Consider the following 9,324-nt stretch of genomic DNA (forward strand, 5'->3'; position numbering starts at 1 on the left):
GAGCAGCCAGGGCCAGGCAGGGGTGCACAGGCCCAGCTGGGCTTTGGTGCACAGAGTTCCTGTGCAAGGAAGGGACGGGGAGCCGGGTCCACGCAGCCCTGGATCCCCCATCCCCCGGCAGTGAGGAGCGCAGGGCCCGCTCGAATTCCACATCTCTTTAATGCTGAGAGAATGCTACTGGAGTCCCCGCGCCCGAGCACGGACCTGCAGGCGGGGGCAGAGCCGTTTCTCCACCCTGAAGGCAGTGGAGCTGAGCGCCGCGGGGCCCTGGCACGGCCAGGCAGCTCTGGAAGCAGGAGGGCAGCGCTCCAAGCAGGGGACTCCCCCGGCGGTGCTGGAAGGGAGGGGTGCCGGCCAGGACCCTGGGTGGCTCAGCCCGCAGTGCTACACACGGCACCGACACACGACAGCGCGCGGGACACACACCAGCTACAGCAGTCTGTGCAGGGGGCGCTCAGGCCTAGAGCCAGCCTGTCTGCACCCCCTGCCCCTCCGTACCCCCGCCCACACAGGCTGGGGGAGGGGGCCGGAGGTGCCCGAGGGCTGGGCTCAGCCGCCCGCCCCCACCCCCGCGCCCTCTGAGCAGAGCTGGCCCCTCCGGCCTCACTCCTCCAAGGCGGGGGGCAGGGGTAGGCTGGCCCAGCCCCGGCACAGCTCTAGCCAGCACCAGCGGGCAGGCAGCCGGGGCCCGGGCGGGTGGGGGGCAGGGGTAGGAACTGCCCCCCCAACAGTCAGTGGCCGTGGCGGGCGGCGCTCAGACGGGCAGGGCAGGCGAGCCGGGCTCCTCGCTGCCGCCATCACTGGGGACGCCGCAGAGGCTCTTGCACTCGGCCCGCTGCGGCGACTCGGGCCCGGCCTTGCCCAGCAGCTGCGTCTCCTCCTCGCTGTCGTCCGCGCCCTCCTCCTCCTGGCACCGCCCCACCTCGATGCCCGAGTCACCCGTGAGGCGCCGGTGCCGGAAGTGCTCGCCCTCAGCCTGGGCCGTGGCGTGCCCTGCGCTGCCGCCCTCCTCCTCGTCCTGGTCCTCGTCCTCCTCCTCGATGTCGGAGCAGCGGTGCGAGTCGGCCTCGAAGAAGTCCACGTTGGAGGAGAAGAGCGGGTGGCGCGGCACAGCCTCGTGCGGCCCCGCCTCCTCGGGCAGCTCCCAGCTGGCGCCGGTGCCCGTGCTGGTGCCGCCCTCGTCGCTGGGCGTGCTGGCCCGGCTGCGCTCCGTCTCGTCCGTGATCTGCACCGAGAGCGACGTGCTGCTGGGCGAGGTCAGGCAGCTCGACTCGCACGAGCAGCTGCTGGAGTTGCCTGAGCTGGGCGACAGCGTGGGCGTGCTGGAGCCCAGGCGGCTGTGTGGGCCGCCCAGCTGGGCCAGGATGGTGCTGTAGGGGGGCGGCGGCGTGCTGGGGCGGTGCGCCACCTCCTCGTAGGCCGGCAGCTTGAAGGAGGCCAGCATCCCTGCGGGGCGGAGCGCAGCATCAGTGTCCGCAGACACTGGGCCCGGCCGGGCCTTGCCTCCATCCCCTCCCGAGCCACCAGGCCTGTCCCCGGACCACGGGGGCAGCACTCACTCAGGTCCATCATGGAGGCGGGGTAGTTGCAGGCACCGTGGTAGGCGATGAGGTTGATCTCGCGCTGCCGCTGCTGCTGCTGCAGGCGCAGCTTGGCGCGCCGGTGCCGGTAGGCGCAGCAGCAGCTGAAGAGGATGAGGACGGTCCAGAGCAGCCAGAACCCTGCGGGGGAGGGCGAGGGGGGGTTGGGGCCCGCGCTGGGGGCTGCCCCTGCCCCGGGGCGGCCGCGACCCCGGCCCCGACCCCAGCCCCGGCCCCGGCCCCACACTCACACCACAGCTCGTAGTAGTAGGTGCAGCAGCCGGTCTCCCCGCAGCAGTGCCCCGTCTCGCACACGTAGGGCTGGTTGTTCACCCCCGGGCAGTACTCGCGAGCCTGCGGCGGACAGGGCGGGACGGGACGGGGTGGGGGGAGGGGCCGGTGGGAGCCCCGCCCACCGCGCTATCGCGACTCAACCGCGGGACATCACGATAGAACCCTCCCCCCGCACATGCGCAGCCACACGAGCCCGCGGGGAAGCGCGAGGACGCCGCTGTCGCGAGAACACTCGAGACTATCGCGATACCCCCCGTGGGCGGGACTTGTCGCGACAGCGCGGTACCTGCTGCTGCTGCCGGCCCCGCAGCGCGGCCCAGGCCCCCCCGCCGCCGCCGCCGGGCCGCTCCATGGCGCCGCCTACAGGCCCCCGCGGCCTCCGGCCCGCGCCGCCGCCCCGGCCCGGCGCCGCCGCCGCTCCCCGACCGCCGCCATCCCGGCCCGGCCCGGCCCCGCCGCCGCCATCGGCCCCGGGCCGCGGGTCCCGCCTCTGCCGCCACCCGCAGCCAATCGGCACGCCCGCTGCGCCCTCTGGCCAATGGGCGCCGCGCTGCCCGCCAATCAGCGGCGGGCGAGCGGCTCCCCTCACGCCCAACAACAGAGACAAAGGGAGCGAGGCCCGCCCCCCGCGGGTGACCGGCAGGCGGGGCAGCCAATGGGAGACGGAACTACGCCTCCCCGCCCGTGATTGACATGCTGCCCCGCCAATGACCGCACCGTGTGAAGGCTAGATGGTCACGAGCACCAATGGAAACCGGACGGCCGCCTTCTGGGCAAGACTCAGCACTTGCTGGTCCAATAAGGAGGCAAGGACCCACCCCAGGGTGAGATGGACAAGCGCGTCGACCAATGAAGTCCGAGGATCTGCCTGATGGACAAGGCTGGCGTCCAATGGGAGCCGCTGGTCAACACTCTCCGCCAAGCGGCCTGCGGCCTCTGCTGGCGGCTCGGGAAGCGGGTATCGCTGTGGCTGCTGGGCGGAGCCTTGCAGGGGGCGGGGCAAGGGCAGGGTCAGGGGTCAAGTCCAGGGGGAAGGAGTGGGGCCAGGATCAGTCTCCAGCCTGAGCCCGCCGGGGTCCGCAGGGCAGCCCGCTCGCACCCCCCGCCCGCCGGCCCCGTCCCGCCTCACGGCCCGCCCCCCCCCGCCCCGCCTGTCCATCTCCTCGCCATGCTGCCGGGCTCCAGCGCAGGTGCCCCGGTCCAGGGCGGGCGGGCGACACTTCCCCGCAGGCCGAGGCGGCTGGCAGCGCTGGCTGCACGCCCCCCGCGCCGGCGACGGCTCCGGGTCGGCCCCCGCCCTCCCAGCCCCTGGGGGAGCGAGGTACCGCAGACCCGCGCCGAGAGGACAGAGACTTTCCGTGTGCCTTTAATGAACCCAGCGGGGAGTCACAGGCGCCGGCCCCGTGCGGGGCAGCGCAGCGCAGCGGGGCACACGACACGAGCCGGGGTCCGGGCAGGAGGGCCCCAGGGGCAGCACGGAGCGGGTCCCTAAGTCCTCAAGCCCCCTGGACCCACCTGACTGCAGCTGTCTACGCTCAGCCTCCCGCCCTCAGCCCTCACGTCCGCAGCTGCCGGCACCTTCCCGCCGTGCCCGGCTGCCCCAGGGCCAGCGGCAACGGCAGCAGGGGTATTTCGCAGCCCAGGGCTTCCCCACGGGGAGCTGGGCTGCCCTGTTGCTGTTCCTCTGCCCGGCAGGGGGAGCGGGATCTCCGCTGCTGCCGAGGGATGTCTGTGAGCAGACCCCCAGGAGTGCCAGCCGGGGGCCCTGCCGGTAAACACTTGTGCAGAACAGGCTCCAGGGCCGCGAGCGGCGACGCGACCCCCAGCCGTGCCGGCTCGCGCCGTCCATCGTCCAACGGCCGGCCTACGCAGGACTCGTCGCGCCTCGTGCCGTCACGGGGCCAGCCCCGGGCACAGCGTCCTTGCGGGGCGGCCCCATCCCTGGGTCGTCAGCGCGGGCGCTAGGCAGCCGCCTCCTGCAGCAGCAGGTTCTTGCGGTAGCAGGCGAGGCTGCAGAGCGGCAGGCCGGTGCGGGAGCAAGCGTAGCGCCGGGGGTTGGGGCAGCCACGCACGCCGCAGAGGGTGGGCAGGGGCGGGGCAGGCGCAGCGCGGGGCGCCAGGGGCGAAGCGACACCAGGCGGGAAGCACAGAGCGGCACCGTCGGCGCGGCTGCAGTAGCGCACCATGGGACAGGGTGCGGGGCGGGCCCGGCGCTCCCGCAGCGCCTTCACCTTGGCCTTGCTGGTCTTGGTGAGGCGCTCGATTGTCTGGTTCTTGTTCTCCTCGGCCTTCTTGGCCGCCTGCAGGCGCCGCTTGCGGGCCCGTTCCTCCCGCTTCACCAGCATCTCCTCGGTCAGCGCCTTGGCCTTGTAGCCCATGGGCAGCTCCAGCAGCGGCTGGCTCTGCTGCTTGTGCAGGAGCGCTTTCTGCGGGGCACAGAGTGGGGACATCAGGCCAGTCCCAGGCCCCATTCAGCCCTGCCCAGCCCCCCTCCAGCCCAGTCCGGGCTCCCCCGGTGCCTGCCCAGGCCCCTTCCAGACCTGCCCAGGCCAGGCGAGACCAGCCACTTCCGGGCTGTGGGGGACTAGGGGCCTTTCCCCCACTAGTGGCAGAAAGAGCCAGGCATCAGCTCTGCAAGCAACTGCCTGCTCCCAGCCTTCCCAGAGTGCCTGGGATTTCAGGGCTGGGCCTGTCCCGAGGCAGGGAGCGGGCACAAGGAGCCGGCAGGCCCCAGCTGTGGTGATGGGCACAGCTCTAGAGCTGCTGCAGCTCCTTCCTGGACACGGTGCTGCTACTGGGGCCGGGGCCGGGGCCATGGGCTCTGCGCAGCCCCAGAAGCAGCAGCACCCCCTTAGGACCCCCCCTTCCCCTTCCACGTCAGACACCCCAGGGCACATTTGCTGGGGCAGGGGCAGTGCCTGCCAGCCCCAATGCCCCCCATCTCACCTGTCTGGCGGTGAGCAGGGACTCGTCCACCTCTTTCTTGAGCTCGCCGTTGTCATCCAGCTCGCCCTTCTCCAGCGCATCCAGCCAGCGCTCCTCCTCCTCCTCCTCACGGGCGGGGAAGCAGCTCTCAGCGTCCAGGTCAGGCAGAGGCGAGGGCTCCAGGTTGCTGTCCTCATCTGGGTGGCCGCCGCAAGGGAACATCACAGCCTGCACTAGGCCCTTTCCTCACCCTCCCACCCCAGCCAGGCAACAGAAGTCCCACGGGGCCCATGTGGGGCCAGCTCTGTCCCTGCCCTGCTCCTTGGGGCAGACCTGTCTTCAGCTCCTAGCAGGGAAACCCCCAGGGTGGTGGCTGGGAGCTGTGCCCTGGCTCCAGGTGTGGCAATCGCTGCCTCAACAGCCAGCCAGGGACACAAGGTACAAGGCCCCAGACCTGCCTAAAGCGACTCTGGGACTACTGACATGAAGGGAAGCAGAGTGGCCACCTCCCAAAGATTCCCCACCCCAACCTCATCACCAGCCCCAGCCGAACCCCCCACCCTACTCCTGCAGTCCCACAACTCACCCAGCCAGGCCCGGTACTGCTCAATGGGGACGCCCTCCATGGGCTCATCCTCATCATCCACCACCATGAGCGGGGAGGGGGAGCGCGGCGCCTCGGGGATCACCGTGAAGGTTGGCACGCTGAGGAGAGAGCAGGTGCCCAGTCACCCTCCTGGGGGGCAGAGAGCAGCACCCATGGGGAGGACTCTGACCCCAGGCCCAGCTGCAGCAATGGTGCTGCTTTGGAAGGCGGCAGGGCTGGGCTGTCCCAGGGAAGAAGGAAGACCTGGGACACTAGGCTAGACAGACAAGATGTGGGGCGAGGTGGACACACCTGAAGGGAGAGAGAGGCTGCAACTAGATCTAGACAGACTACAACAGTGGGCAGATGAGAATAGGATGGGGTTCAACGCAGACAAGTGCAGGGTGCTGCACCTGGGGAGAAGGGATCCACAGCACACATACAGGCTGGGGAGTTCCCCTCTTGAGAGCACAGAGGCGGAAAGGGATCTCGGAGTCATTATTGACTCCAAGATGAACATGAGCCGCCAATGCCAGACCACAGCCAGCAAGGCCAGCCAGACCTTGTCGTGCATCCAAGGGTGCGTCTCAAGCTGGTCCAGAGAAGTGATCCTCCCCCTCTGTGGGACTTTGGTCAGGCCGCAGGTGGAGTACTGTGTCCAGTTCTGGGCGCCGCATTTCAGGAGGGATGTGGCCAGGATGGAGAGGGTTCAGAGGAGGCCACCCGCTTGGTGAGAGGACAGCAGGACAGGCCCTACGAGGAGAGACTGAGGGACCTGAACCTGTTCAGCCTCAGCAAGAGGAGGCTGAGGGGGATCTGGTGGCTGCCTACAAGCTTATCAGGGGGGATCAAGAGCAAACAGGCAGAGCCCTTTTCTCTCCAGCACCACCTGGGGTGACGAGGAACAATGGTCATAAGCTGATGGAGAATAGGTTTAGGTTGGAGATAAGAAGGCAATATTTTACAGTTAGGGTGGCCAAAATCTGGAACCAACTTCCCAGGAAAGTGGTCCTCACCCCGACCTAGCTACAAGGACACTATGACAAATGGCTCCAATGCACTGGGGCGTGGGGTAGATCCCCGGGTCCTCCCATGGCAGGGAGGCTACAAGAGGACCAAACAGGGAAAAAAGGGGGACAGTGGTTTGAACTCCAGCCGCCGGGCTGCTTTGGGAGCCAGTGAGAGAAACAAGCTGCAAGTGGGGAGGGAGAGGGGGGAGGCGCATGTTTTTGCCTGGGGCCAGGGTAGAGCGAGAAGGGGAAAGAAGCTGCTCCTTGAGGTTAGATGAGTATCTAGCTGGGGTCATCTAGACCCAGCACTCTTTCCTGCTTATGCAGGGGGTCGGACTCGATGATCTATTGAGGTCCCTTCCTACCCGAACATCTATGAATCTATTGACTTGCTCTGACAACAAGGAGAGGCCCTGGGGAGACTGCAGAGGAGCCTGGCCTGACTACAGCTGGGAGAGGAACAGCTTCGCCACAGAGAAGACCCAAGAGCAGAGAGAAGCCAACGGGCGACACAGAACCAGACCCGAGCGAGTTGTTCTCATAACGCTGCAGACGGCGGCGCTGCGAAGGGCAGCCACTGGGCAGCACTGCCTGCCCGAGGCAGAGCCTCGAACCCACACCCTCGCACTTGGGAGGCTGCGAGCCCAAAGGGGGGAGGGGGAGCCGGGCTATGGGGGGGCAGCATGGCCGCCCCTCACTCCAGCCGGGCCTCGCTCACCTCTTGGTGCCCAGGACCTGCCCGCCCAGCTTGATCTTGAGCTTGAGCTGGGGCTGGGGCGCGGGCGGGGGCAGGGCGGCGCCGGGCGCCACGTCCTCGTGGTGATGCTTCTTCTTGTGCTTCTTCTTGTGCTTCTTGTGCTTCTTCTTGTGCGACCCGTGGCCGTTGGACTCGTCCTCGTCCCCTGGGGAGGCAGGCACGGACAGTCACGCTCGGCCTCCTCACCCGGCACCCCCGGGACCTGGAGGAGTGGGCAGGGGCCCAGCCTCAGCCCCTGGGGGCAGAGACCACCTATTTCCCCGGGGGGGGGGGGGGCACAGACGCTCGCGGCCTCCGCAGCCGGCTGCCCCAGAGCAGGGGAGCGAGCAGGGGGAGGGCCCGAGCCTCGGCCCCGTGGGGGGGCCACAGGCGCGCTCAGCCTCGTGGCCCCTTGGCCCTGGGGGAGGGGAGCTGGGGCCCGGGCGTCCAGGGGCTCCCGCGGGGCTGGGAACGAGGCACAACGCCCCTCCCCCCCCGACCGGGGTGTGACCCCTCCAGGCCAAACACGCGGTGGGGGAAGGGCAGCCCCCGGGCCCACCCCCGTCGGGCGGGTCCATCCTGCCGCCGCTCCGCCGCCACGCCTTGCTCATCGGGCCCGGGCAGCCGGCGCAGCGCGTCCGCGTGGGGGACCCGGGTCGGCGCGGACCGACCCGCGACAACTGCTTCCGCTCCCGCGCCGGAAGTGGAGGGGAACTAGCGCCCGGGGGGGCAATGCGCAGGCGCGGCGGCCATCTTGGCGCCGGGCGGTGTCCCTCGGCCAAAGCGTTCCCCCCGGGAACGCGCGCTGCGAGCGCCTTGGGCCGGGCGAGGGGCGGGGCTGGTGCGGCCAGGACCCTCCTCCCCCCGTGCAAGAGGCTGCAGGCCCAGCACGAGCACACACGCGGGCACACGTGCGCCTGCACACGCAGATGCTGCCAGCCAGCCGAGTTGGGTGCTGGAGGGACTGGGCTGCCCCCTGCTTTTGCCCTCGGGACTCGGGTGCCCTGCACCAGCTGTGCCACCGCGTTCTTGCACGACCTCGGTCAAGTCCCTTCGTCTTGGCCTCCCCTCTGCAGGGGAGCTCGTTTCGCTCTGCTCACGTCCCTGGGGTGCCTGGGCCGGGCCGGGCCGGGCCGGGAAGCAGCAGGAAGCAATGTCTGCAAGAGGAGCCAGGCGGAGGCTAGCATGGCAGGGCGGTGCTGAGAGCCCTCCCGTGGGGCAGGGGGGTTGGGGGGTTCCCTGTGGAGGGGAAGTGGGTGATGTCGCTGTGAAACTTCTTGTCTCCGGGGCTCAGGCACCTGATGACAGCACGGGATGGACGCCCCAAGGGAGGGCACGCGCCTGTGGCCTAGAAGACCCATGTCTCTGCCACCGCAGCCTGTTTGGCCTTGGCCATGTTCTGCTGCTCCCCTGTGCCCTGGCTGCCTGTGGGCCTGTGACCGTCGTGCAGCCTGGCCTCAGCGGGAGGATGAAGACGTTTAAAAGGCCACAGGGCCACGTGTTCAAAGACCAAGGCAGTAGCTAGGAGAGGCGACGCGCTGCCAGAGCTGGGGCAGTGGCTCTGCCCGTGTCTAGGGGCTGTTCTGGCCAGGCATCATCCTGCAGGGGCCCAGGGTGCGGGAAGCATGGCCCCAGCAGTGCCCTGCCCTTGCGGGCACCGATGCTCACGGGTCCCAGGAAGCAGCTCCTGCCCCACGCCAGAGGAAGGCAAAGCTCCTGTCCGTGCCAGGCTGCTCGGAGGTGGGGTGGGGTGGGGAGGGGAGAATTAATTCCTGCCCCAGACGCCCTGATGGGTCTGACACTGAGGAGCGTCGCCCCTGAGCCTCCGGGGTCGCCTGCACCGGCAGGAGCAGCAGGCTCTTGCACCCAGGTCCCTGCCTTGCACCCGCGCTCACTGCTGGCCTCCTGACCCGGAGGCGGCAGAGGCAGGTGAGTGTTGGGCAGCTGCAGTGCAGGAGGCAGCAGTGACTCCCGGCTGCTGTTGGCAGGGGCATGCGGCCAGGGCAGCAGCTGCTGGAGTCATGCCCCCCAAGGCGTGGGCACCCGGGGCCGCTGGCCTGGGGCTTCTGCACCCTAGCGCCATTTCAAAGGTTAAATGGGTCCTAGAACAGTCCCTCTGGACCTGCCCCAGCCGCAGCCTGGATCCCGAGGGAGGGTCTCAGCAGCTTTGCTTGGACATAGTGGAGCAGAGTT

General features: G+C 69.3%; 2 protein-coding genes across 2 annotated transcripts; both read right to left on the reverse strand.

Annotated features, from left to right (window-relative positions):
* Window positions 1–140: 140 nt before the first annotated feature.
* WBP1 (WW domain binding protein 1) lies at window positions 141–2,423 on the reverse strand. The gene is made up of 4 exons (XM_006272793.4): window positions 2,161–2,423; window positions 1,832–1,934; window positions 1,560–1,721; window positions 141–1,446 (listed from the first exon to the last, which is right to left on the reverse strand). The coding sequence occupies exons 1-4, from the start codon at window positions 2,224–2,226 to the stop codon at window positions 755–757; spliced, it is 1,023 nt and encodes a 340-aa protein (XP_006272855.3). The 5' UTR covers window positions 2,227–2,423; the 3' UTR covers window positions 141–754.
* An 801-nt stretch (window positions 2,424–3,224) lies between these two features.
* INO80B (INO80 complex subunit B) lies at window positions 3,225–7,867 on the reverse strand. Its single transcript, XM_014606531.3, has 5 exons — window positions 7,691–7,867; window positions 7,114–7,297; window positions 5,386–5,504; window positions 4,821–4,996; window positions 3,225–4,300 (listed from the first exon to the last, which is right to left on the reverse strand). Exons 1-5 carry the CDS (start codon window positions 7,740–7,742, stop codon window positions 3,836–3,838), a joined length of 996 nt encoding a protein of 331 aa, XP_014462017.1. The 5' UTR covers window positions 7,743–7,867; the 3' UTR covers window positions 3,225–3,835.
* Between the last annotated feature and the right edge of the window lie 1,457 nt (window positions 7,868–9,324).

This window comes from Alligator mississippiensis, chromosome 2 (genome assembly GCF_030867095.1).
Source record: "Alligator mississippiensis isolate rAllMis1 chromosome 2, rAllMis1, whole genome shotgun sequence".
In the NCBI taxonomy this organism is placed as follows: domain Eukaryota; kingdom Metazoa; phylum Chordata; order Crocodylia; family Alligatoridae; genus Alligator; species Alligator mississippiensis.

Excerpts from the sequence above, each read along its gene's own strand:
- INO80B (XM_014606531.3), bottom strand. The coding sequence starts at position 7,742 with ATGAGCAAGGCGTGGCGGCGGAGCGGCGGCAGGATGGACCCGCCCGAC. Across the intron at positions 7,298-7,690 it reads GATGGACCCGCCCGACGGGG|GGGACGAGGACGAGTCCAAC; the intron begins GTGGGCCCGGGG and ends CTGCCTCCCCAG. Across the intron at positions 4,301-4,820 it reads CCCTGCTCACCGCCAGACAG|AAAGCGCTCCTGCACAAGCA; the intron begins GTGAGATGGGGG and ends TGTGCCCCGCAG.
- WBP1 (XM_006272793.4), bottom strand. The coding sequence starts at position 2,226 with ATGGAGCGGCCCGGCGGCGGCGGCGGGGGGGCCTGGGCCGCGCTGCGG. Across the intron at positions 1,935-2,160 it reads GGGGCCGGCAGCAGCAGCAG|GCTCGCGAGTACTGCCCGGG; the intron begins GTACCGCGCTGT and ends TGTCCGCCGCAG. Across the intron at positions 1,447-1,559 it reads CGCCTCCATGATGGACCTGA|GGATGCTGGCCTCCTTCAAG; the intron begins GTGAGTGCTGCC and ends TCCGCCCCGCAG.